Genomic DNA, 27,376 nt, shown 5'->3' on the forward strand with positions numbered 1-27,376 from the left:
AAAAATTAATACTAATGTTTTATAAAGAAAGCTATCTCAGTGGGAAAGCCACGCAACAGATAACCACGGTTACATACAGTAATGTTCTTATGGGAGAAAGGAGCAGAAATATAGTATAGAGACAACTTGGAGCTGTGTATGCGCGTGTGTTTGAGTGAGAGACGGGAGTGAATGAGAGACCCCCCTCCATTCTACCTCACAGGTACAGAAGGCCTCCGACAAGGATGGGCCACTGAGTGAAAATAAAGCTAGTGCAGCTAGTGCTAGTTTTTTTTAGAAAATGGTTAAAAAAAAAAATCCTTAATTTTAGAAGAGTAAAAAAAAAAGAGAATGTTTTTTTTTGGACCTGCCCGCGCATGTTTTTTTTTTTGGACCTGCACGCATGTTTTTTTTTTTACCTGCGCGCATATCCAAAAAAAACATGCACGCAGGTCAATTCTTTTTTATATAATTTTTTTAAAATAATTTTTTTAACTCCCAGGAGTATAACCCTGGAACCCCCTAGTGGGTCTATGTTTTCCTTGGCTCACGCATCATTCTCACCCCAAACCAGTTTGCATGCCTGGAATATGGTGGATTCTATTGACACCGGATAATATGGACCAGCAGTTTGGAAGATGTTTAGACCTTTTATGTTCAGTGAAGTTTGAAATAGATTCCACTACACAGTAGGTAAGTTGCCATAGTCTACTTTTATTTAAGATATTTACAGTGTTACAGAAGAGAGAAACGCAAGGGAAATAAATCAATTAGTTTAAATGTGTCGATTTTGTATTGTTACCATAACAACAATCAAGTCATACAACCTTACTGCAGCTGTTCCCATAACAAACAGTCATACAACATAATGACGGAGCATCTCAACACAGTGCAAACAATAGTTCCAGTCAGTAAAATCATTCACGGTCCCAGACTCCCCCTGCATCGTCCTCCGCGGTAACCACGGCAACTGCGCCCCTCAGAGGTGGGGTGGAGGGGGGAGCAGGGACATCAGGTCAATGGGCTGAAGCACTAAAGTGTAAAGAGGTGCATGCTGGGGAATGTGGTGCTTTTAATACTCTTAAGCGATCTAAGGCAGGGAGTGCAGAACTGGTATCCATCCGTCCGTCGGAGAGGGAGCACGAGCGGTGGAAAGTGACACAGGAAACAGACAGAGAGAGAGAGAGAGAGAGAGAGAGAGAGAGAGAGCACAGTGATTCTGTTGCTAAAGAGCTGGCCGACCCTAACCATCTCCTGCCGTCTACAAAGTGCTACAGGTGAGTGTCGAGGCCTAGAAGAGACCGCTTTTTATTTCTTTGACGCCGAGGTGAGAAAGCGTGAAGACGTACTACGTGTGAGCGCTCGTCGGCCCCTCAGCTCTTGTTGAGGCTCCACAGGGGGTCCAGGCTGCTCAGGGGGTCGTCCGCCCCGCGCTCCCGGGCCCCCTGCAGGCCCTGGCCCTCGGTGGGCTGCAGGAAGCTCTGCCTGGTGACCCGCTGCTTCCCCCGGCCCCCGCCCTCCATGGAGAAGGCTTCCGGCGCCAGGGAGGCCAGCAGCTCCAGGGAGGAGGGGGCCGAGGCGACGGAGGACGGAGGCGACGCGTCGGGGCCCGCGGGGGGGTCGTCCGGCACCACCACGGCTATGGGAGGAGAGGGGGAGAGAGCCAGGGAGGCGTCCATGCCGTTGGGAGGTGGGGAGGGGGTCTTGACGGGGGAGCCGACGGTGGGGGAGGCGAGCGGGGGGCTGAGGGAGGACGGGGGCCGCTGGGGGGCCTCGGGGGCGGGCCAGGCGGCGTCCTGGAGGGGCTGGGGGCCTGCCGCCGGGGGCTGGTCCTCCAGACTCCAGGGGGCGTCGGTGGGCTGGTCGGAGAGGCTGGGCGTGCGGATGCTGAGCTTGGCGATGGTGGCCTGGATGGAGCTGATGGGCATGTCTCCCCCCAGGACCAGGTCCTGCTGGGACTCCTGTCTGGAGTAAGGCTGGGGGGGGACAGTGAATAATGGTTAAAGTCTGGTTAATGATGTGATGGTTTAAGTCTGGTTAAAAGCCTTACGGTTAAAGTCTGGTTAATGATGTTATGGTTAACGTCTGGTTAATGATGTTATTGGTTAAAGTCTGGTTAATGATGTAATGGTTAAAGTCTGGTTAATGATGTAATGGTTAAAGTCTGGTTAATGATGTAATGGTTAAAGTCTGGTCAATAGCCTTATGGTTAAAGTCTGGTTAATGATGTAATGGTTAAAGTCTGGTTAATGATGTTATGGTTAAAGTCTGGTCAATAGCCTTATGGTTAAAGTCTGGTTAATGATGTAATGGTTAAAGTCTGGTTTATAATGTTATGGTTCTGCTGATGTGTGTGTTGTCACCTTGGACGCTGCGGTGCTGGTGTTCTTGCTGTAGGTGGCGCTGGTGATGCCATGGCGCTGCAGCAACACCTCTGCATGCTTCAAGACGGCTTCGTAGCAGAACTTCAGGTGCAGCTAGACACACACACACCAATATTAATACATGGTTAACTCCAATTGTTTACATTTTGTAAGCGTTTGTGTTCTGGTTTCACCAATGAGAGTATTCCTACAACTAGGCCTCAGTTAAACTTTATTTTAACACTAGGTCGCATTAACCGTCAGGTCTGGACAGTCCCAGATTGGATCTTGCTTTGTGATCCGATGACCTGGACCACATCCCGAGGTGGTCCAGATTCCATTCTGATCAGGTGTGTTGTACAGCAATCTGGGCACAATGTGGGCAGACTTATTGCTAATTCAAACCCTGCCACGTTACAGGATTCTCCCAGTGCTTTAGTCTGGTGAAATGACCCGAGATCTCGCTGCCTATACAAAACCATCTGGGCATCTCTGAATGCAAGTTAATAGTTTGAAAAGCAGGGAGACCAGCCGCTATATGTTACAGGAGATACAGAGATCATGTTCCCCTGATCATTATCCTCCGCTGTGTAAAAACTGGAATCAACTTCAACTTCGTTAATCATTTCGTAATGTGTGTGCGTGTGTCTGTGTGTCTGTGTGTGAGACCTTCTCCTGCAGCATGTTCTTCCTCTGCTGCCTCATCTTCTTCACCAGCAGCGGCAGGTCGGGGATGCAGTTCCCGGCCTCCAGCTCCTGCAGTGCCGCGTACAGCAGGCAGAAGGCGCCGGTGCGCCCCACACCCGAACTGCACCCACACGACACGAGCAGAAGAGGAAGAAACCAACACTTAGAACGGGTCCATTTCCAATGTTTACCGTATGGATTAAACGTTTGAGACAGCTGATTAACAAAGGACATCCAGATGGCTGACTGGGGTGACCTTTGTTCAGGACCTGTAAGGTCCACCTCTGCACTTAATGCAATTCCCTTCTCATTGCCATGCATTTTCATGTTTGCCCTGATTAATACAGGCTAGTTATATGTATATATGATATAACTAATGTGCAAGTAACAATGCTGATTGAGGGTATAAAGCAGGGCTCTTCAATTGGCGGCCCCCGAGATATTTTGTAGTGGCTCTTGAAGTGTTATTACATATGAGCCAATCCGTATATTCGGCAGACACGTCCGTAAACAGCGGGCGGAAAAAGCGATAATGGAGGTAATGCTTCGTTATTACGCAGCGTCCGTCACCAACATGTTGACGCGCGCCAAATCCAAGTTGTTCTCCACTGTTATGTTTAATTCTAATCAGAGGCATATTATGCCAGTGTGTTGTTGGTTTTATTGTTCCATTTGTTGGTGTTGAAGTTGTTTGTCAGTTATAGCCTATGAATGTAATTCTAAATATTGAATATTGCTCACCTAAACTGAGTGATGTAATTTGCACCATATTATGCACTTTGGTTTTAGTTTTTGTTGTTTCCTGTCACTCAAATGAGTGCAATCTTAAATATCTATGATATTGCTGGTGTCTGCTTTATGTTAAAAATAGACAGAAGTGAGAATAGCAGTAGTTCATGTGTGAATTTATGGGGCAGTCTATTTTATTTTTTAGAAGGAAAAAAGTATGAGTTGTATTCAGTTACCAATTAGCTGCATTTCTGTTTTAGAAAGGGGACAGTTTGAATGTGATATTTGAATTTGAAAGTAACAATGCCTTGGGCCCATGTGTCTTAATGCATCATAATGTGCATGTTGTTCTGCATAAAAAATTGAATATATCGACTCCTATATGCTGTGTTCATTTCTTTATTTGTTACTGTGATTAGTCATATTCTCCGGCCCCTTGTTTTGCTTCAGTTTGATGAACTGGCCCCAGTCTCAAATTAATTGAATAGCCTTGGTATAAAGGTTTAAAGATCAACACATCGATGTGAACACTACAGTAATACTGTCTGGAATGTCTTTAAGCGTATACCCAAGTATACCAGGGTACCACAGTATGAGACCCTGAGTGACCCACCTGCAGTGCACTATGATGGGGGTATGGAGGGGTCTCTGGTGCTGGAAGTGACCCTGGACCTCCTGGATGAAACCCAGCAGGCTGCCCTTACTGTCTGGCGGACCCCTTGTTAGAACCCGAGAGAGAAGGACCGGATTAGACAAGATCTGACCAGTACTGTCTGGTTAGAACAACCAAGAGAATGGATTAAACCGGGTCAAACCACTGCTGTCTGGTTAGAACCACAGAAAGAAGGGCTGGTTTAGATCGGATTTAACCTGTGCTCGACGTCGCCCTAAACAGTCTTGATACTGTACAAAAACGTAGATACTGTATTTTTGCTGTGAATTTACTAGGTCTATTATCGTTATGTTGCCGTTTTTTTTGCTTTGCCATCGTATTCATGATAACTAGGGTTAGATGGTTGTAATCTCCTTGGAGATTAATAGGCACAGTTGTTACACTTAGTTGAAAACGAGAAAGTAGCATTTGTCACATCAGACAAATGGCGTCATGCAAAAGGTTTAAGGGCTGATTATGGTCCCACATTCACACAACGCAAGGTCCTACGTCCTTGCGGACCTTCCTTGCGGCCACCACAAGGGCCTGACGTGCGCCTCCCAAAAATTGTAACCTTCAGTTGAGGCGACGCAGCCGCAAGGGCTTTGATTGGTCCGCTCACTAAAACCCGACGCAGAACCATAAAGGTTCGCGACTGCGTCGAAGCGTCTGCATGGTCATTATTTTGCGTGAACGTGGGACCATAATCAGCCCTTTACACTTGAATTGATGGAAGTTGAGCAAGTAAAATGCTCATACACAACGACGGTACTAAAAAAGTATCACAGAGTTGCTGTGGGTCATAACACCCCCTCCACCCCCCCCCCCCTGCCTAGATCTCTCATCCCAAAACATTTTTCTTTTAAAAAGCTCCTAGTATTGTAATTGTAGCTGAAACACATGGAGCCGTTTTCAAAGTGCATGGCTTCATGAGGTCCCCACTCACAGCTCGGGCCAGGAGTTGTACTGCAGGTGGACGACGGTGCGCTTCAGGCTCTGGTCGCGGTACTGCAGGCTGATCATGCGCTCCACGTGGGTGGGCGTGGTCTTCTGCGTGGTCAGGGTGAGCGTGATTGGTCCCTGAGCGACCAGCTGGCCACGCTCTGTAGGGAAGTAGCGCAGGACTTTCCCCTGTGTGGGGGAAAACACCATGGATGTTCCCAGATCAGATTCAGGACATAAGGAATAACGCAATCCCCATACAGCACGTCTTACTGCCACTAACGTAGCTGTGAACGGTTTCAATCATTATCTATGTCATTATCTATTATCTATCTCTACAAAGAGGATTCTAAAACCACCTCCACAGGTAGGGCCGAAACATTTGCTATTATGTAATTTAGCAGAAGCTTTTAAACCAATCCGACATAAGGAGCAGGTAAGGGTCTTAGGGCATCTCGCTTAAAGATATTATACCACCAGGTGTGAGTGTTATTAGCTGTTACAAGCCGTTTTGAAAATCTGCCTCTTCTGACATCACAAGTGTCCTTGTGATGTCACCTAGATGTATGCTGGATAGATCAGTCTACCAGTCTATCCAGTGGACGGTAGCAAACACTGCTCATCTATCCGTCATACATCCAAGTGCACACCAAGTGCCCGCCTATGACGTCAGAAGCGGCCGATTTTCAAGACGCCTTGTGTCGGCTAATCACACTCGCACCTGGTGGTATAATAGGTCACCTTTAAAGGACACCTACAGTTTACTTTGTGGGCCTTATGGATGGAACCCAGTACCTAACCCCCCCACCCCTGTCCACACAGCCGGGCCACCCACACGGCCTCCCCTCCCCCTCACCGTCTCCAGCTCCTGGTCCGACACCAGCATGACCACCAGCGCCGCCTTCTGCTCGTACACCATGAGCCAGAAGTCGGCGGCCGTGCCGCTGAGCGGCGCCTGCGTGGCGATGAGCCGCGGGCAGAACGCAGACAGCTCCTCCACGTAGCTGGCGTTGATGTAGTCGTCCTTGCCCGAGCGCAGCACCACGCGGTTCACGTCGTAGGGCATGACGTCCTGGTGGCGGTTCTTCATGCTGTAGCAGCGGGCGATGGCGATGGACAGCTGCCGCGCGTCCTTCTCCTGCTGCTCCTGCAGCTCCTTCCAGCGGGCGTCCAGCACCGACGCGCCGCCCTCGTTCTCCGATGGCTGCTCCAGGGCGTCCACCTGCGCCCGGTAGCGCTCCAGCTGCCCGTGGAGCCGGGCGATGCGCTCGGGCGCCTGGTAGGGGTCCCCCTGGATCAGGGAGACGCCCTGGGTGTTCTTCTTGCGGCGCTCCCCGTCCTGGGGGTCCGCCTTGGTGGGCTGCAGGACGTTGGCGGGGGCCTTGGGGCCCCCCGGCAGGCTCTCGGGGCTGGAGGAGAGCAGGTCGTCCGTGTTGGAGTTCTGCCGCTGGAAGAGCGAGGTGGAGCTGGTGGGCGAGAGGACGGTGGGCGAGGGTGACGGCGGGGGCACGGCTCCCCCGGTGGTGGGGGCCGGGGAGGGTCTCTGCTGGGGGGTCAGTCCCAGAGAGGAGGGGGCCGGGGAGGGCGACGGGGAGGGGGAAGGCGAAGGGGCCGGGGGAATGCTATTGGGCGTGAGGGCGACAGGCAGACCCCCCCCTGGCGAGGGCTGGATCATGTGCTGGGCGGGGGGGATCTGGGCACCGTGCGGGGCCATCATACCGCCCGGCTGGGGGGCCCCCGGGGGGGCGTTGGCCCCTGGGCCCGGAGTGTAGACGGCGGGAGCGGGGTGGGCCTGGAGGTGCTGTGGGTGCAGAGGCTGCGGGGCCAGAGGCTGCTGCGGCATCATCGGAGGCCCCCCTGGGTAGCACACGGGCCCCATGTGGGGCGGCTGACCGGGCATCCCCATGGGCTGCTGGGGCATGTGTGGCATGGGCAGCTGCCCAGGCAGGGGCTGCTGCTGCTGCTGCTGCTGGGACTGTTGCTGGGGCTGCTGCATGGGTAGAGAAGTAGGAGGCATGGGTCCGCCGGGCATCTGTTGGTGGAGAGCAGCGGGCATCTGAGGCCTGGGACCGGGGGGCATGTGCATCTGCTGATGGGGGTGCGGGTGGGGGACCATTTGCTGCGGAGCACCCGGGTGCCCTGGGATTTGCTTTGGCTGCTGTGCCATCATGTGATGCGGGGGCAAGCCGGGGGGAATGTGCTGGTTGCCGGGCAGGATGTAAGGCTGAGATCCGGCCGGCGGCAGCTGAGACGCGGGCAGCATTTGCGGGTGCATGTTGTGAGGAGGCATGGGGCCGGGCATCATCTGCGGATGCTGCTGGGGCAGATACCCCTGTGTGGGCTGATAGCCTTGGGGCATTGGGGGGCCGTGCTGGGGCTGATGGTGGGGTGGGTGCTGGGGTGGGTGCTGGTGTTGGGGCTGGGGTGGGTGCTGATGCTGCGGCTGATGCTGATGCTGTGGCTGGTGCTGAGGCGGGTGCTGAGGCTGGGTCATGTAGCCTTTATGTGGGTGTGGCTGCCCGGGGAAGACCTGTGGGTACTGGGGAGGCAGGCCTGGCCTCTGTTGTGGAGGCATGTATCCGTGCGGGTAGGCCTGCTGGGGCCCCGGCATTGCTGTGGGGCCGGCAGGGCCGTACCCCTGGGGCATCTGCTGCCTGGGAGGCTGGGGGAACTGCTGGGGTGGGGGTCCCTGCATGGGCATCCCCGGCTGGGGCACGAACTGAGGGTACTGTCCCATCTGGGGCGGAGGTGGCGCCGGGTACCCGCTAGGGGCCGCCGGGGGCCGGGGGTAGTGCTGGTTGGGGGCGTAGCTCGGGATGGGTGTCTGGACGCTGTCCACGGTGGTGGTGGCGGGACGGACCGGGGTGGGCGCCACCGGTCCAGGGTGGGGGGCCTGCGGAGGGGGAGGGCCGTACCCGGACACGGCTGCGTGTCCGGGGATCTGAGGCGGGCCTTGGCCGTGCATCTGGGGGTGGGGTCCTCCCGGGCCGGGGTACTGAGCCATGCGGGCCAGGAGTTCCGGCGGGGGCAGGTTGGCGGGGAAGCGGTGGGGGGCGTGGTGAGCCGCGCCCACGGCGCCGGCCCAGGGCAGGGAGCCGCCGCCGGGGGGCAGGTAGGCCTCGGGGCCCACCGAGGAGGGGTGGGACGGGACGTCCGGGGGCATGCTGCGCAGCTCCTCGGGCAGGTCGCCCCCCAAGGCCAGGATGGCGGCGCTGAGCTGGGCCAGCTCGGGGTCGTCCAGGCTGGAGCAGGCCGAGTCGCTGTCCGAGTTCTTGGCCTTCAGGGTGGGCTTGGCCGCGGTGGGCCGGGCCGGAGGCTTCTTCAAGGCCTCCCTGAGGAGAAGGACACGACCAGACGGCAAAGTTGATCAAACACACTCCCAACGGTGGAACGGGTTAAAGGTCCCGTGACATGCCACCAGGTGTGAGTGGGATTAGCCGTTAACAAGCCGTTTTGAAAATACTGTCTCTTATGACATCACAGGTGGGCGTGTCCACCTAGATGTGTGCTGGATAGATCAGTCTACCAGCCTACCCGGCGGGCCGTAGCAAACGTTGCTCATCTATCCCTCACTAGCCGTGGACACGCCCATGTGTGATGTCATGAGAGGCAGATTGTCAAAAACGGCTCGTAACGGCATGGATAGACTTTAAAGGTCCCGTGACGCCAGGTGTGGTGTGATTAGTCACACCACACCTGGCGTCACGGGACCTTTAAAGTCTATCCATGGTGAAGTCCGACACAACCGAACAAACCCCCAACAAACCCCCCCCCCCCCCAAGCCCTGCATGGGGGTCCCCTTACCGGTCCAGCGCGCCCTTCCTCTGCTCGGCCCGGCTCTGGCACAGGCTCCGGGCCCGCTCCAGCAGCCGCGAGGCCTTGGCCTCCAGGTCGTCATAGAACTCCTTCCCCTCCTGGGACTTCTTCATCAGGTCCTCGTAGGCCTCGTAGGACGCCACCAGCGTCTGCACCGTGGCGTTCCACTGCTGCTCCGTGTGGGCCAGGCCCTTGCGGACCGTGGCGTACTGCACGTTGGCCTCCGTCAGCGCCTTCAGGATGTTGTCCTGGGCCGCCAGGTTCTGCTCGATGTACACCTTCACCTGCTCGTACTTCTTCAGCTGCTCCTCGAACACCCGCTGCGGAGACAGGGGAAGGGGAAGGGGAAGGTTCAGGAGATGAGGGACCAGAGGAAAAGTGTGTGAGTGTGCGTGCGTGCACGTGTGTGTGTGTGTGTGTGTGTCTGAGAGTGTGTGTCAGTGTGCCTGAGTGAGCGTGAGTGTACCTTCATGTCGGCCCTGTCCGTGGTGACAAGGGAGGAAGTGATGTCATCTTGCTGGATGAGGTCGCGCAGCTGTTTCTCCAGCGAGCTCCTCTGGTCCCTCATCTCCTGAACCTTCCCCAGGATACGCTTCATACACTGGAGCCCCGCCACCTCCTCTGCACACACACGACATGCATAGGGTCACAGAGATATACACCGAATTGCAGACATATGCACAGATATACATGATGGACATACAAGTGTGTGTCAGACCTACTGGCCCAACTTAAAACTAAATACTTTTGTTACTTGACAAGTTGAATCCATTGTTCAAACAAATAGTACTGGCCATAAGCAACCTGCATACTCTCTTAAACATAAATATATATATACATATAGATAAACAGACAGATACAGCTGCTATACAGATATAGCTAACTCCACATACACACATGCATGTTATGCACACGCACACGCACGCAGGCACACACACACACACACACACACACACACACATGCACACACGCACGCACGCATGCACGCACGCACGCATGCACGCACGCACGCACACGCGTGCCAGCCCACCCTCGTTGAGCTGGGGCCGGGGCAGGGCGTCCCTCAGGCTGTCCAGGGGCCCCCCCAGCAGACGGAGGTTGCTGATGTGGAGGTTCATGGCTCGGTGGAGCTCCGTGTTGGTGAAGCTGGCCTTCTCGTGGGCCTCGGCGTACTTCTCCAGGTCCCGGCGGATCTCGGTCAGCGCCTGGGCCTGGGCGGCGGGGTGGACCTCGGGGGCCTCCTGCAGAGCCTGCAGGCCGGCCTGGTCCTCCTCCAGGACGTCCCGGATCTCCCGGAGCGAGGCCTCGACGTCGGTGAACACCCCCGACAACACTGCGCACACGCGGGAGAGAAGGTCAATTGACACGTGTGTGCAATTTGAATGCAGGCTTATTTTTTATTGTGTATTTCGAATGCATGCATTGCATATTTACTGTGTGTGTGCGAGTGAGTGTGTGTGCGTGTGTGTGTGTGTGTGTGTGTGTGTGTGTGTGTGTGTGTGTCCCCTTCCCCACTGACCCTGCATGGACTGCACCAGGCTCTTGACGGTGTCGGGCCGGACGCTGAGCGCGGCACACTTCTCCATGAGGACGGGGGGCAGGTGGCTGTACAGCTCCAGGTTGTCCACAGACTCAAGCTCCAAGCCCAGGGAGTCCATGAACTGCCTGCGTCCACAACACACACACACACACACATGGAGGTAGAAGTCAGCCACTGCCCTCCTGGTCTACTACATAGTCCTAGTCTCCTGGTCCTGTTTGAATACTATGTTTCCTTCTGGACCAGACCACTCTGCATCAGTTTGGTTTTAAAGACAAAAGTAGAATTCTAAGCAAATATGCATTTCATCTAGTCTTACATTCACAAAACTTAAATGTAATAATTTAAATTATTTTTAAATAAATAATTTATATATATATATATATATATATATTATAATCTCTTGAATGCAAAACATGTTTGCAAATCCACAACTGGTTGGACTAGTACAGAGCGGGAACCACTCAAACAAGCTACCTTCCATACATTACTGCAAGCCAGTGCTTGTAAGCCAGCCATTGAAGCGTAAGAAACAGAAGACGGACAGCGATGGAAAGCGGTGTAGAAGGGAAATACGTACTCCAGAGTGTCGTTCCTGCTCTCTATCTTGGTCATGATGTCTCGCAGAAGCTTGGCCTTCTCCTCACTGCAAATAACACAAATTATTTTAACATGATACCAGTATTAACATAATCTATGACACTTTAACCTTATTCTATGTGGATTCCACCAGCCTGGTTCTACCTTGCCTGTGTGCTCCTCCAGTAGGTGTAGGTATAAGCTATTTGCAAATTACTTGTCAGAACTGAATAATCTGTGGCACAGCTATGCAGTTTGATGGCATACTGGTTCTGTTTCCCACGGCCCACCTGTAGAGGGAGGAGGCCTCGTGGGCCGCCATGGGCACCAGCTTGGCGAACAGGTCAGGTCCGGTCACGCTGGGATCGGTGGGGTTGACCGGCAGGGCTTTCACCAGCGGGGCGCCTGGGAGAGAGAGGAGGTGGGGCTGCGCCTTAACGGGGGCCGCTCACAAGCGAACGCCGTTCAGGCTGAGCAGACATCGGTGGGCTCGTCGAACAATCAGATTCCCATACCTTTGACGGACGCCAGGGTTTCCAAAGACGGAACCGTTTCATGGTAGATGAAGTCGTTGTCTTTCTTAGCAGAGTTGAATCTGTGTGTAGAAAAAAACACATGAAAAACGAATAAATAAAAGATATGAATGGGTGGTTATCTTTGGCCTTTAACTTTAATTACGAAATACACACAACTAACACTTAAGCATGAATTTCTTACTTTCCACCGATAACATCCATGGTGAATCTCAAGGCGTCTTGCACACTATCTGGTTGACCCTGGTCCAGACAACAGAAAACACATCCCCACACATGTCAGGCTACTGTGGTATTAACCAGGGGTCCCACCAAGGAAGGGAGAAGAGACTGCTCTGTTGTGACTTTACCTTGGCCAGCTTGGTGGCTTCATTCAGTTTGTCCAATGAACTCTGCAGGTAGGCCAGCTGAAGGAAATTACATCACAGTGAGTGAGGGAGTGGATTTAATGATGGGATGATATGACCGACAGACCAGTGAGAGCAATGGAAGGAAAAGATAAACTAACAGTCCATGTAATCCAGATCACATTAAGAAATAGGGTCGGGTATATTTAATTTAGGCCTACCCTCTCTCCATACTTCTGCTGTTCCTCCGCTTGTTTTCCCATGTGGAACTGTGGAGAGAAGAAATACAGTAGAAATGTAAAAAAAAATTCACCATGGGAGTGCATGGATGCATATTTGCATTTGCTCTCTCTCTGTGCCTGCCTTTACGCCTGTCCGTCCCCCGTCCGTCCGTCCTTCCGTCTGTCTCTCTCTTTCTCTCTGTGTGTCCATCCGTTCCCCTACCTGTCTCTCCCTCACCATCTCTCCTGCCATCTGGCCCTCTCCTCATCTCCCTCCTCGTCTCCCTACCCCCTCTGTGACTCACGTGCGCGATGGAAGCGAAGTAGTAGATCTTCATCTGGACCAGTTTCTTCCAGTCCTTTTGGATCTTCCCCAGCATGGAGGCCGTCTCAGAGTTCTCCAGCGCCCGGCACGCCTCCTTATAGTAGTCCACCACCTGGCCCCCGGGGGTAGGGAGGGAGAGGAGGAGAGAGAGAATATACCATCACAAAACATTGTTGAACAAGTTGAAAGACACCTGCAGTAATTGATGATGGGTTTTTGGTGGTTGTTATGCCAATAGCAGTTGCAATACCGGTGGTAAGCGACAGGTCCAAGAGTTACCTGAGCACTGATGCGCGCCACCAGAAAGCTCTTCCTGTTGTCCAACATGGACTTCTCCAGGAGACATTCCTGGGCCTGGCCCTTTAGAGAAAGAGTAAACACATTTGAATAACCTGTGTGTGTGTATATGCAAATGTGTATGCGTGTGCATATGTGTGTGTGTCATACCAGCATCAGGTTGATGTTGAGGTTAAGGATCTGGTGACTCATGTCCACGCTGAAGTTGTGATTGAAATGGTCCCTCAGGTAGGAGAAGGCCCCCGCTGAGCACTGGAAGTGAGTGCACGACACCTTCATCCCCTGAGCACACACACACACACACACACACACACACACACACACACACACACACACACACACACACACACACACACACACACACACACACACACACACACACACACACACACACACACACACACACACATTAGTTGCTGGTTTGTTAAACTGAACCATCTGGTAAGACATCCTAATCCTGTTTTGATAGGGGCAGGCACTTCCAAAAACTACTTTGCAGGTGATTGGATGACCCATCTGTAAAAAATATAATTTATTAAGAAAAATAACGATCATAGGAACAAGATCGGTGGAGCTCCTTACCTCCTCAGACACCCTGTTGTCCATGGCTCCCAACATGGAGTGCAGGGCCCCTATGGAGAACCAGGACACAACCTAGTTAGTCTGGAACATCCTCATACATAATACCTGCAACATGATGAATCAATATCAACCCAGTGGTGATTGGGATTAATTACGGTGTGTGTAAGTGTTTGACACCGTAATAGTCACATTGTGACTATGAGAAAGTAAGACATTGGGTTTGTTTAAGATGATTGTTCAGCAAATCTTTAGCAGCAAAGGAAATACAAAAGTCAGTGGATAGTGTATAGATAATGCTCGCCTAAAATATGATAGAAATGTAATTTGCTTTTTTATCATTTGGGACGTAGCTCTAATCTGTTAATACAGGTAACTGAGCTAGCCAGGAGATAACCACTGGTGCTGACTCACCCGGGCCTGGTGTCATAACAGCTGACTGAGCCAGCAGACAGTGACTCACCCAGGTTGTAAAGGATGCAGGCCTGCTCGTAGCTGATGTCCTCGTGGGTGACCGTCTTCCCAGAAAATATCTCTGTCCTGAAAGAGGAGGGAACATTTGCATTTTTTTTAATCTTGTTGAGAGTGAGTGAGTGAATGAGTGAATGAGTGAGTGTGTGTGTGTGTGCCCACCATGATATGGGCACGGCAGCTTCCTGTCCGGGCGCCAGGGGGACCCTGCTCTGGAGGTAATGCAGCTGTCCAAAGTACTTCCTCAGGGTACTGCAGCCCTCAAAGTCCCTGGTTACGTTCACAGCACTCTGGAGGACACGCACATCACATACACAGGGTGTAAATTAGGGGATGCTCCTGTGACCCTGTGACAGATGTAAGTCAACAGCCTACTCATGTCTTGAATAAGACACAAGACAAGTCCATCCACTGGGTATATACTATCCATCACCAACCTGCCGCAGGGTCTCCAGTTTCTTCAGCTGCTCGTTGTAGTTGTCTGGGTTCTCCCCATAGTTCTTCAGGATGAACTGAGGGGTAGGAGAGAGAGATTGAGCCAGAAGGAAGCAATGGGTAAGATTGAGCCAGAAGGAATAAGTGGGTAACCAATAGGTCATTGCTTCCTGTAACAGGCATGGGAAGGTCGGCCAACAGGCAGATCCTGCATAACCAATAAAGTAATCAGCTAACCCAGGTGAACTGTTCTCCCCTGGATGTTCGTTGATCTCTCATTAACACAGATCAGAACCGACTGATCTACGACCGTTACCGAGAAGTTTTACTTGACCAGTAATGTTTAGTCTTCAATCAGAATTTCTCTCCTGTTTACATAAATAAATGATTTTTGTAGTATTCTAGATTATTTATTGAGAAGATGTATTGAAATATGTTATTGAATTATATTATGTGTTAACTACAGTATATGAATCTACAAACTGCATTAGTTTCCCATTTCCACATTGATTTTGATGAAGCGTGAAAGCATATGATCCGAGCATGTCCCCTCCCTAGCCTCAGAATGACCCTGGAAGCTTTCAACCTTAGTTATTCTTTAATCAAGGTACCTTTTGCTGCAGTCCCATGACCTACACAATGCAAATTTAATTCCTGCCCTTCAACCTTCATGATTCTTATTTTTTACACATCCTTCAATTATGATGTTGGTTTCAGTCTTTCTATGACAAGATACTGGGTTATGCTGCCTTGTGGAGTTTGCATGGTGTTTTCTTTCAACAAAGGTTATCTAAAAGCGAACAGCTAGCCAGAGTGACATTACAGCTGGAATTAAGTTACAGATAAGATAAATGAGCCCAAGGTTAGTATGTTAACAATGCAGGTTCTATCCAAGGGCTGCTCCTTGTCCCACCTGTGGGGCAGGAAGTAATCCCATAATGCACTGCAAGGGCCTGATCAGCGGCTAGGCTATCATTAGCAGAGAGGGGGGGGGGAATCCGAACATCAGTACAAGAGAGAATTTCCTACCCTCTTCACTCATAAAGTTCCTTCCTTCCTTCTATATACGCTCTTTAAATACTGTCTCCCTGCCATGAATAAATTCCCACATCAAATTGGATGAAATAAACACCAACATCAAAACAGGTCTGACCCCATATTTTAAAGATGTTCAGTGAACTGTAACTAAAATCTGTAGATGTTTTTGCCAATAAACAAATATATTTGAATGTTAGTTATATGGTGGTAGGCCTAGGGCTTGCTTCTGGCATCTTCACAGATTTAAGAGGCCCAGATAATATCTTCAATATCTTTGAAGAAAGGGTTCCACAACAAAAATGTAATATATATATATATATATATATATATATATATATATATATATATATATATATATATAGACATGAATAGAGAACCCATAATAGGAAATAGTTTGAATAGTCTGAATCACTGTCGTCATCCCGGTTGATAGCCCAGAGTCACAGACCTTGTATTGAAACATTGTTAAGAAAAATAGAACGACTAAGAAAGGATCTAGAAACAAGACATTTCAAAGAAGGGGGAGTTGTTATTTCTGCCATACAGCACACAAAACATTCATTTGGTTCCTGAGTTGAGTATGTGAAATGTGCATCACCATTCGTGACGGGCAATGACTCAATGGTCAGTCAATGCGCAGTTGTGTTACCAACCGTTGATACTAGTAGATTTCTGGGCTTTCATTGTCAAAGACTGTGCAGTACTATATACAAATCTCGGAGGAGTAGTCTTTATTACAACTACGCTTTGAAATGTCATGTTAGCAAACAAAGGCGGTGGCTGAGGAGGGTGTCAAGAACGTAACCCCCATACAACAGTCAACAACACAACAACACACAGATTCTTCATCACGAAATGGGTCTGTTTGTGGGTGAAATCAGCCAGTGTTGTCATGCAGACATTCATCATAGTTATGCAGTCGATCACTCGGATCGGTACGTTGTCGGGGTCCTGTTGCTTCCCTCTCAGCCCAGCTCACCTGCCTGACCGCGGGGCTGAACGGGAACTCCCCAGCCTCCTTCAGATCCAGCCAGATCATCGGCATGCGTGGGACCGCTTCCATCGCGGCCTATTTAAATCTCACCGCAATATAGGTGGTTGAGGTCGAACAATCCCCTGTGTATGTTTTTTATGTGTTCACGGTTTTTCGTGTAGAATTCCCAAACAACTGTGTCATGTATCCCTGAACACTTCGACAGGAAGCGAACTGGGACGTGACGAAACGAAACCTTTGTCGACCCTTTGGATTGTGGGAAATGTAGTTCCTTGCGTCTTTTGAGCCTTTTGAGTCAATACGTTATGTGGTATAGCCTACATTCATAATCAGTGTTTGTTTACGTTCACTAGCAACGTCTCTATAAATATGAAAGATATGTTTAAAACAGATGCTACAGCAATATATTACAAGTCTATTTGTCTGTCTTTTGTTTTGTCCGTCTTCGTTTTACTATTAACGCATTTCACTTGTCCACATGAATATTGGGCATAGTATTATTCTATGGTTTATAGATTTATATTACTGAACTATTCCCTGCCACATATTTTCCATCCCGCCCAATGAGTCTGCGCACTAGCCGCAGCCGCCATATTGGACCCAGAAATAATAAAAACAAATGAATTTTCTGCTTAGCAAGGATAGTTGCTAAAGTATACATATCAAACACCAATTAATATCACCAGATCCTGAAAACCACCCTTCGACTTCACGTATCTTGAGGCAAGTATAACTTTGGGTTAACTTATTCCAGAGACAGGCAAGTGCATGATTAAAGGAAGATCAGAAGCTGAAGCTAATGTTAACTTAAAGAATACCTCAGCTACGTTATTCGCAAGCAATCCAACGTCAGTGAGCGTTCACTGCTTTATATAATAATTATCGGTATACATAGAAACGTGTTTTCCGACCAAACGTTCGTTGGATATGATATTTATTAATACAACTCAGCAGAGCCTTCCTCTTCTAACAGAGACAGCCCAGTAACGTTAGCGGATGTGGAAATAGCAAGTACCACTCGTTTGCTTTCCGCAACTTCCACCGGAACAAAGCTAAAGGATTTATCGATATCGTATTTGTCTCAGGTGGAGGCTATTTACACGCATCCTGTGTTGGTTTTACAGAACTTATTAAAATGCAACAACTTTGCTTAGAACACTAGTTTTAGGTATAGGCCCCGCGAAAGCAACGGCATAATATGCTTGCCGTGAAATGCATTGAAAGCTATGATAAAATGAAACTAAAATGTTAAATTAAATTATATGTCTCATCAGTTTGAAATGATTTTCAATGCGTATGTATTTATATTGATTAGGAACCATATCTACAATAACGTTATACTATATTATGAATACATTCACAAATACACGCCGCAGTACTACGAACCCATTGTTATTATGCATTCATTAACGAAACGAGACTGTCACGGAGACTATGAGTTATAACTACAATTGTGTTGAATAACTTGCATTAAGATATTTTTGATTCCACAATTGCTAATGCATTTTGCAAATCCTGCATTGTATTATCTTTCTTAAAACCTGTCCTGTAATACTTTATTGCGCTTAAATGTATTTGTTCAAGGTAGCCTACATCCAATAAATGGAATATCCCACTTAAGCTAGTATCCCCTAAATAACCTATTCATGTTATCAGATCATGTTATATACGCATACAATTTACCAACTTATAATATGTAATATCTAGACATCTAAGAAAGATAATAGGCTAAACGTTTCAATGTAATGGAATTGCTGAACTGCTAGATTTTACTTACTGGGAAACATATTATGAAACCGTTTCACGCATTTTTCTTCTAATTATTTCCGTTGAATGAGCGCAATAAAGGATTAAGAATGTATGTTAATTAGTAAACGGTTATGGCCTGTTGTGACTCTCTTTTAGCAGCAGATGTCGCTGGTATACCTTGGCAAGCGGTTGCTGGAGGCTGCGAGGGTCGGTCAGGATGATGACGTCAGAATATTGATGGCCAATGGGGCTCCATTCACAACCGATTGGGTGAGGTTACCAGTTGTGAATGTGAGATTACCTGTGGCAATTTCTGGAATATCTCTCAAGCATTCAAAATATTGACTGCTGACAAACATGGTTCTTGTAGCAAAACAATTAATAGACCTGAATCACATTCTTAGCCTAACACAATGCTAACAACACATGCCTGTGTAACAATGTGCAAATATAAAATCATTTCTGGTTGAAACTAAAGTGCTTTTCAAAAGTTTACGAAAACGAGAGGAACTGAATAAATGTATTCAGTGTTGATGTCAAATAATACAATTCAAAATGAATGATTGCCATAGATTGTTGAAAAAAATTATTATATGAGGTTACACTGGTATAAAACAATCAAAAATTGACAAGTAAATATTGTAGGCACCTGTAGAGAAGCAAGCAATGGCAAGTCAAATTTAATTAAGGGCCGTAGACCTTCACAGAAGTGATTGCATGCAATTTTTGGAAATACATTTTTTTTCCAAGATTGGAAACAAACATGGATGTGTCATTTATTATATTTCCTGCTGGAAAATGTATGATGGTTTCATCCTCTAAAAAAGAATGTGGAGGAGAACAGTCATTGTTACATCTGTTGTTTTGGCCCAAAGGCTATAGCCCCACCTCTACAGGGATCAAAACTGCAAACATGGTTATCTTTGTACCTGAGCAAGGCCAACTGGTTCCTTTTACTGTTTCAACCATATGCTATGTATAAGGGCGGTTTCTTGTTGCGTTTTGGGGCTTGAATGAACATCCTTTTGGATGCTCTGTATGAAATAACATCCATTAGTTTCAGGGAAATCACTCAGGTCATCAGATACTGATCGACTGAACCCAACAACTGTGGGAACAACTGACTTTAAATCATTCATAGTATTCTGGTTCATTAAAAGATTACCTTACCTAAAAAAACTTTTTAATTTCTATTTTGACAAAGCATATGAATAAAATAACAGGGCGTAACAAAACACTATTCTCAAACTTAATTGAGTTGATTTGGACTCATATAATACACTATTAAATAATAAAGGAAGTATAAAAAATATATAATCATGAAATTAAGTAAAATCCTTCACTATCAAACACAACTCTAGAGGGTAGTCATTTTATCTCTCCTTCTCCAACTGTCATTTTAAGCTGGGAACGTCACCACTGCACCTGGCAGCTCAGTACGGCCACCACTCCACCGCTGAGGTGCTGCTCCGTGCGGGCGTCAGCAGGGACGCCCGTACCAAGGTGGACAGGACCCCTCTCCATATGGCAGCAACCGAGGGACACTCCAGTATAGTGGAGCTGCTGGTCAGGGTAAGAGTGGAGTCGAGTGTGTGTGTGTGTGCGTGGTCCTAATGTTCACTCACAACTAGGTAGCAGATGATGATGTGGCAGTCACTTTTATCCAACTTGCAGTGTATTTTCAGTGTATATCCAACTTGCAGTGAGTATTTCTGCATTCATGTCATTGATGACTGGCAGGGGCTGGGCATCTCCCTCAGAGACGCCTTCTAGAGGGTACATCTGCGGGGCATTGGGTTTTTTCACCCAGAACCATTTGTCCCTTGCCCTCTCCATGCCAGTTATGAAACCAAAAAGCTGATCGTCCCTCGTCTGTTCTCCTCCTGGCCTCCGGGGGGCCACCATACCGCTGGTCCACCCCCCTGTCTTGCTTTTGCAGAGCGGTGCGGACATCAACGCCAAAGACATGCTGAAGATGACGGCGCTGCACTGGGCGGCGCAGAACGGGCACCGCCGCGCGGCCGAGCTGCTCCTGCAGCACGGTGCCGACGTCCACTCGCTCAGCAAGTTTGACAAGACGCCGTTCGACATCGCCATGGATACCAGCAACACAGAGCTGATGATCCTGCTACAGGTGTGGTGGTTGGGGGGGTTGGGGTGGGGTGTGAGTTCGAGAAACTGCAAGCCGTGCGTGAAAAATACGGGGTGGAAGGGTGAGAGACAGGGAGGGAGAGAGAGAAAGGGTGGGCGAGGAGGGAGAGTGGATGGGGGTGAGGCAGAGAAAAAAAAGGACAGTGGAGAGGCGGGTGGGAGGGCGAGAGAGACTGACAGCTCAGCAGAGGGGAGAGGGAGACGGAGAACGGCCAAGAGCGATTAGGTAAAAGCAGTATAGAACAGAGAAAAAGAGCCTAGACAGGCAGACAAGCAAGCAGACAAGAGAGCAGGTGGGATATAAATAGATGGACAGAGTTAAACGACAAGAGGAAAAAAGGGATATGAAGAGACAGACACTGGGATCAGACAAAGAGAGAGAGGAGGGAGTAAGGGGAGGAGAAAGAAAGAAAGACAGCGGGAAACATAGAAGTGGAGGGCAGTCACAGGAAGAAAGGCTGGCACTACAGCCCTTATAACAGAGAGAGAGAGAGAGAGAGAGAGACAGAGAGACCTTCACCCACTAAGCCAAAGTCCTTGTTGTGGAAAATCAGCATGGCCATTTGAACATGAGTTAAACATGAATTCTTCTTCTGGAGAAAGCGTGGGAGAGTAGGTGAGAAAGAGAGGGGAACAAAGCAAACGCAAGAGAGAGAAATACTGTGAAAGCGAGGGAGAATGAGTCTGGGAGTTAATGGCGGGGAAATAAAGAAACTTGAAGGTGCGAGGGAGCGTGTCGGTAAGCGTTGGTGTGTGCGTGTCCCCACAGCCTCACTTGATTTAAAAATGTGTTTGATGTTCCAAAGTGTTACCCCCCGCCATCACCAAGGACCCTACCCACACCCCACACACACACCCCCCCCCCCCACAGTCACCCCACACATCATCAACACCCACCCACACCCCCGCAAACGGCCTAGCAGTGTTGCCATGGTTTCCTGAGAAGAATCTGTGTGAGAGAGGCAGCCATGTTGCAATACGTCTGCTAATTGTCCAACGCAAAATCCCCTTTTAGACTTCATGAAAGAGTGCTTTAATAAACAATATATATACAGTGTATATATATATATATATATATATATATATATACATATCTACGTATAGAAAAGTATATATAAAATACATTTGTCATTCATTTAGGTGATAAAATGAGTAATTGTAGAATGGGCTGGATAATATTTTACTATTATTAATAATTCATATTTTAATTGTAATATTGATGTGTGTGTGTGTGTGTGTGTGTGTGCGCGCGTGCAGGACGGCATGCAGAACCAAGTCAATATGAACTCAGAGTCTCAGATCGTCATCCCTGCTGGTGGGATGGTCAACCTGTCAGACCTGGTACACAATGCCTCCACAGGTAGTCCTCTCTCTCTCCCGTTCTCTGTTTATCTCGCCCTGCCACTAGCACATATAGTCCTCTCCCGCTCATTCTCCCCCTATCTCTCTCTTCCACTAGCACATTTAGTCCTCTGGCTCATTCGCCCTCTATCACTCGACTACAGCCCATATATTCCTCTTTCTCCCAGTCTCTCCCTATCTCTCTCTACCACTGGCACAGGTAGTCCTTTCTCTTATTCTCCCTCTTTCTCTCGCAACCACTAGCACATATAGTCCTCACTCCCTCCCATTCCCCCTCTATCCTTCACCACTGCCACAGGTAGTCATCTCTTTCATTCTCCCTATATCTCTCTTTACCGCACGTAGTCCTCTCTCTCTCCCATTCTCCCTCTCTCTCTCTACCACCACTAGCACATGTGTTCCTCTCCCTCTCTCCCAGTCTCCCTCTACCCCTCTATTTTGACCTGCCTTCAGCAAGTTGCTCTGACTTGCTTGATACCGTTAGTAGTAGTCACAAAATACGGCTGCCAGGCTGTTAACAAAAACAAGCCGTATTACCCCAATCTCTCTCTCTCTCTCTCTCTCTCTCTCTCTCTCTCTCTCTCTCTCTCTCTCTCTCTCTCTCTCTCTCTCTCTCTCTCTCTCTCTCTCTCTCTCTCTCTCTCTCTCTCTCTCTCTCTCTCTCTCTCTCTCTCTCTCTCTCTCTCTCTCTCTCTCTCTCTCTGTGTGTGTGTGTGGCGTTTAATAGTGAATGTGGACGATCCTACAGCGATTTCCCCCTCACCAAGGTTTTGCCCACAGGCAAGTCCGAGGATACCCTAGCTGCGGAGGTGGTGGACTCGGCCATCCAGCATGTGGTGGGAGACGGGGGTCAGAGAGTCATCACCATAGTAACGGACCAGCACGGCAACCTGCAGCCAGCAGGCCTCAGCCAGCAGTTCTTTGTCACCATGCAGGGGCAACAGAGTTAGTATTCAATGCACTTGTTGTTCCGTTTAAATGGCCCCCATTTTACCACGTGGTGTGATGTTGATGAAACCTTTCTCTGGTAATGTCTCATCAACATCTGGTGCTATAGTAGATCCCTTTGACACAATAAAAGCCCTGCATATGGCTGATTATATATTGGTTTAACCTACTTTTTTGTATATTTCAATATTATAATTTTTTTATTTTAAGTCAATTTTTTTGGGTTTTTGCTTGAGTAAATATTTTTTGTTTTTTGTATGTTGTTCATATGGTTTGAATGTGACCAATCTGTGCTGTTTTCTGTCCCCGCCCAGTGGTGGCTGTGCCAGCCAGTGCCATCACAGAGGAGGTGGTGGAGGAGGAGTTTCAACAGGCCCCACCCCCACGCAAAAGAAAGGCAGATCCCTCCAGCAATCAAAGCAGCCTTAAAGAAAAGGTAAGCAAACAAGGAGGGACTATTACACAAATGAGTTGTATTATTCTGTGTTCGGAGAATCTCTGTCTCAATCCATCAAGTATATTGAGGGTTAGCAACAATTTTGATTCCATTTCCTTTTTGGGTCCTGCTACACAGCATCCGTTCTCCGTGTGCTTTTGGCTTATGTGTGTGGATGTGGCGGTGTGTTGATGCGGCGGTGGTGTTGTTGATGGTGTTCAGGGTATTGCTAATGTCAACGGTGTTGGTTAACCTTCCAGAAGAGCGTGGACGGCAGCCGGGAGCAGCTCCAGCGCCAGCTCCACGAGGCCAACAGGAAGGCCCAGGAGTACCGCGAGCAGCTCCAACAGAAGGAGAGGGAAGCGGAGCAGTACCGCCTGCGTCTGGAGCAGGCCATAGCCAGCAGCTCCGCCAACGTCGCCAACCACGAGCATGACCACAGCAGCCACCACGAGGACGACGGTGCTGGCGAATTTGTTACCGTGGAAACGGTCGCCGTAGTCACCGGCGGTGAAGAGGAACTGATCGAGGAGGAGGAGGAGAGGGAGGAGGTGGTGGTGCAGCTGGAGGTGTCGGAGGGTGCCATGGGGAAGGAGGAGGACGCGGTAGTGGAGGAGGTGATGGTGAAAGAAGAAGAGGATGACGGGGTGACGGTTGAAGGAGGAGGAGAGGAGGAGGAGGAGGAGGCGACAGTGATGGTGGAGGAGGAGGTGGAAGAGGAAGAGGCGGTGGAGGAGGTGGAGAGTGTCGGCCATGGTGGAGAGGACAGTATACAGGAGAGAGGTCAGCAGGAGGTGGAGGTCGAGGTGGAGGAGTCCTCGGCCACGCCCCCTAAGCGAGGCCGCGGGCGTGGCCGAGGGAGTGGCCGAGGGAGTGGGAGTGGGAGAGGGAGTGGAAGGGGGAGAGGGAGGGGGAGTCCAAGAGGGAGGGGGAGGGCGAGAGGCAGAGGCAGAGGTAGAAGCAGGCGATAGACACCAGGTGTTTTAGAGTCCCATTTTTTAAAAACCCTGATTGTTCCCTCCATTTTACAAGTTGTACATTCTTTTATATTATGAAATGTGAACATATTTTCAGGGTGTGTTGATGAAGAAGGATGGTGCTTTGTGAGAACAGTTGGCAGCACAGACATCCCCAGGTTCTGCGCCACAGATGTCCTCTCATCAAGAACAGTTGAACAGAGTTTGGGCTCAATGTATTAGCTGGGTAGCTTACCTGTCGAGCTGGCTGGTGTCTGAGTCAAGATGCGTGGTAAATCCCCACTGTGGTCCACAGTCAGAAAATCCCCCCCTTTTAAACATTTACGGTGAGAATCAGCTTCACCTAAAAGCTGGTAAAACATGCACATCTTCAGTGTTAAGTGCAAGCTAATAACCAGTTAAACGTACATTAATTGTCACTGACCTCAGCCACTCTCTTCCTGCCCAATGCAATTAACTCAAGCGATTGGTGTAACCTTTGGGTGACCAGCAGCCAATCATGTGCGAGCATTGCGTTATGTTCTGCATACTGTTGACATTTCCTTGACTCAATAATATGTGTTCTTCCAGTCGACATCACAGCTAAGTGGTCGCTCTTTTGGTGTGGAAGTATATAAATGCTTAATAGCTTTCCTGACCTTTGAGTAATAACTAGAAAGAAGTTAGTTTCGGGCAGAAGGAAGAAATGCAGAGAGTTTAATACTGCTTTGATATCAAACTGCAACCAGCTCCCTTTGTTCCTTACTTTGTTTGTTTTTGTACAAATTATGTACATTTAAAAGACTAGTGTATATTCCATGTCTAACTTTTATACTGACTTTATCCATGTTAGTTGAGGTGTGTTGCGTTAAACCCCTGACAAGCCCCTTTAAACACAAATGTGAGAGTGCAGCATCGATCCGGTGTTCTCTGAGTGAATTGAAGAGGCTAGAGAATTCGCTGTGCAGGGTTTTTATTAAATGACCAGGCAGGAAGTTTCTTCAGTTTATTGGAAGCCTAATAAGGGTTTGCCTTTCTATTTTGAAAGTGTCTGTAAAGTCTGGTGAAGGGAAACACTGCCTTTTTTCTAATGAATGCCAATTGTTGTATGTTGTTTGTTGTTGTGTCTGTGTATGTGTATGCACGTACCAATCGTTTGTTACAGTTGAACACTACAGTGCAGTCTTAACTGCTCAAGTACTGCTTTTATACAAGTTTGGCTCGCAAAAAAACGTCCCTAAGTCTACAGTACGGGCTGTGAAGCTGTTATTCATGAATATCGGCTGTGATAATCCATCTGGAGTAGGTTTTGATGCCTTGCTCAGAGGGACCCCTGAGGAATATTTTTTGGTATGGTTCAAATATTTCTTTTTTTTCCCTCTTCTTCTACTCTGTCTGGGGGACAGATGTACATTTATTTGTACATCATGTACATCTATTATTTTATTATTGATAGTAATATTTATTCCCAAGAAAATTAAGGTTTGGGAATGTGAGCAAGATAAGAGAACATGTTACATTTTACTTTGTTTTATACTTCGGAAATAGTGTTTAATAAAAAATATTACTGTAAGTATTCAATAAATATCCACTTATTGATATTCCACTTTGTTTGTTTTTGTTGATATTGTAATCTACACCAGCATTATATTGGGATCAATTCGCTTTTCATCTTAATTCAGACTGCATGTCCCTATGATTATATATTTCTACATGCATGTAATCAGTAGTCCATCTATATAATGTCAGTATTCAAAAGTCTAAATAGATTAGGCTTCTTAACTAAGAGTAAACAGGGGCTTAAATGTCCAAGCCAGGTGCTGGGCTTAGGCTGGAGGTGCTAGCTGCTATGTGTAGGCCATATCATTCCATACACCTCAATGACAGTACTATGTTTCATAATCATCATTATCCGTATTCTAAACATGTTTCGGCGGCAATGCTAATGATCTAACGATCAGCCCACAAAGTGGACCACGAGGTCCCCCGATGTTGTGACTTGCATCTCTTCTTCTTCTTCTTCCCACTGCGCAGGGATTAAATATGCAGAGTACTGCTGACTATAACATATGCAGCTTTATTAAAGGCCTTGGCGCAGAGCCAGGTGCTACTGTGACCTTGTAATGGTGGAGGCAGGCGGGCCGGGGGATCTCCTGTGAACCTTCCCTCCCCCGTAAGGAGGCAGCCTGGACCCAGGGCAGTTCTTTGGTCTCCGCTTTGTATTTCAAAGGTCACCCCGGGGGTCTCTATCTGGATCCTGGGGCCCTGTCTTTGGACTGTAGGCCTCGTCCTGGACCCTTGTCATGGAAAACACGTCCTACAACCAAATGCTGAACCTAAGACAAACCAAACACTTGGCTGTTGTTGATTTGCTTTTGCAGATCAGATGACAGGAGAGCCGGCCCATCACCCAGACCTGTCATATCTCTTTGATAGAGGACAGAGGGGATTTGGTTCATCTTATTATTGGAAGCATTGCTGCTAGAAACTAAGCACATAATGCACTGTACCAATGGCCCACATCTGAACTCAGAGGGAGAGAGCTCCCAATTGACCAACAAGTAGAAATAATTGAAACAAATGCATCCAAAGTCTGTCTTAAATTGTGTTTGCTAGAAACCAGTCATTGCTCCTCCCAACAATCAAATGTCCCCTGGTGCATTTCTGTGCACATCAAGGAAATGCCGATTGGTTTTATGGGAGGAAAGTGCCCCGGGGGAAGAAGAGAAATCAATTGAAGAATATAGGGCTTCATCTCAGTCTTTTTTCCTTCCAACTGTAGTGCCCCCACGTACACACACACACACACACACACACACACACACTATGGATTAATGTGAATTAATTAAGCACTGAGCAGTGATATGATAGGGAATGGAACAAATTCAGTTTATGGCATTTGAGTGTGTGCACAAATAATCTTCATAGTCTCCTTTATCTTTAATGAGAGTCATGCTGCGTACCGATAGTCATTCCACAGGGATTTTATCTCCCTCAGGGACTCAAAACTGCTTGATACCTGTTTGGCTCTCCCCCCCCCCCACACACACCATTTTTGCAGCCTCTCTATTTTTCTCTCCCTCTCACTTGCTCTCTCCATTCATATTTACTCTCGCTCGCGCTAGCTCTGTTCTACTGTTTCGATCTTTCTCTTTATGTCTCAAATCTCGGCATTCTGACTAGTGACAACAACGTGCAAGTCATATTGAAATGTTGTTCTGTGTCTTCTTTTTATTATGGTAATCGG

The 27,376-nt window shown here is 48.4% G+C and overlaps 2 protein-coding genes across 2 annotated transcripts; one reads left to right on the plus strand and one right to left on the minus strand.

The window, feature by feature from the left end:
• Positions 1-679: 679 nt before the first annotated feature.
• Positions 680-16,745, minus strand: ptpn23a (protein tyrosine phosphatase, non-receptor type 23, a). Its single transcript, XM_084472238.1, has 24 exons — positions 16,513-16,745; positions 14,498-14,572; positions 14,223-14,350; positions 14,053-14,129; positions 13,593-13,642; positions 13,161-13,292; positions 12,993-13,073; positions 12,694-12,825; positions 12,389-12,436; positions 12,171-12,227; positions 12,005-12,063; positions 11,803-11,882; positions 11,578-11,692; positions 11,289-11,354; positions 10,688-10,833; positions 10,199-10,501; positions 9,635-9,789; positions 9,157-9,488; positions 6,209-8,684; positions 5,357-5,541; positions 4,372-4,476; positions 3,012-3,150; positions 2,343-2,456; positions 680-1,955 (listed from the first exon to the last, which is right to left on the minus strand). The coding sequence occupies exons 1-24, from the start codon at positions 16,594-16,596 to the stop codon at positions 1,353-1,355; spliced, it is 5,742 nt and encodes a 1,913-aa protein (XP_084328364.1). The 5' UTR covers positions 16,597-16,745; the 3' UTR covers positions 680-1,352.
• A 1,693-nt stretch (positions 16,746-18,438) lies between these two features.
• gabpb2b (GA binding protein transcription factor subunit beta 2b) lies at positions 18,439-25,688 on the plus strand (the record flags this gene model as incomplete). Its single annotated transcript, XM_084471786.1, has 7 exons — positions 18,439-18,546; positions 19,681-19,848; positions 20,216-20,410; positions 21,685-21,787; positions 22,570-22,734; positions 23,052-23,173; positions 23,434-25,688. The coding sequence occupies 7 exons, from the start codon at positions 18,439-18,441 to the stop codon at positions 24,142-24,144; spliced, it is 1,572 nt and encodes a 523-aa protein (XP_084327912.1). The 3' UTR covers positions 24,145-25,688.
• Between the last annotated feature and the right edge of the window lie 1,688 nt (positions 25,689-27,376).

This window comes from Micromesistius poutassou (assembly GCF_964030765.1).
Source record: "Micromesistius poutassou genome assembly, chromosome: 8".
Classification (NCBI taxonomy): domain Eukaryota; kingdom Metazoa; phylum Chordata; class Actinopteri; order Gadiformes; family Gadidae; genus Micromesistius; species Micromesistius poutassou.

What these genes read in the sequence shown, in the direction of transcription:
- ptpn23a (XM_084472238.1), bottom strand. Translation starts at nt 16,596, where the DNA reads ATGGAAGCGGTCCCACGCATGCCGATGATCTGGCTGGATCTGAAGGAG. An exon ending in ACAACAGGGTGTCTGAGGAG is followed by an intron (nt 13,293 to 13,592) that starts GTAAGGAGCTCC and finishes GTGTGTGCTCAG; the next exon opens with GGGATGAAGGTGTCGTGCAC. An exon ending in AACCCTGGCGTCCGTCAAAG is followed by an intron (nt 11,693 to 11,802) that starts GTATGGGAATCT and finishes TCTCTCTCCCAG; the next exon opens with GCGCCCCGCTGGTGAAAGCC.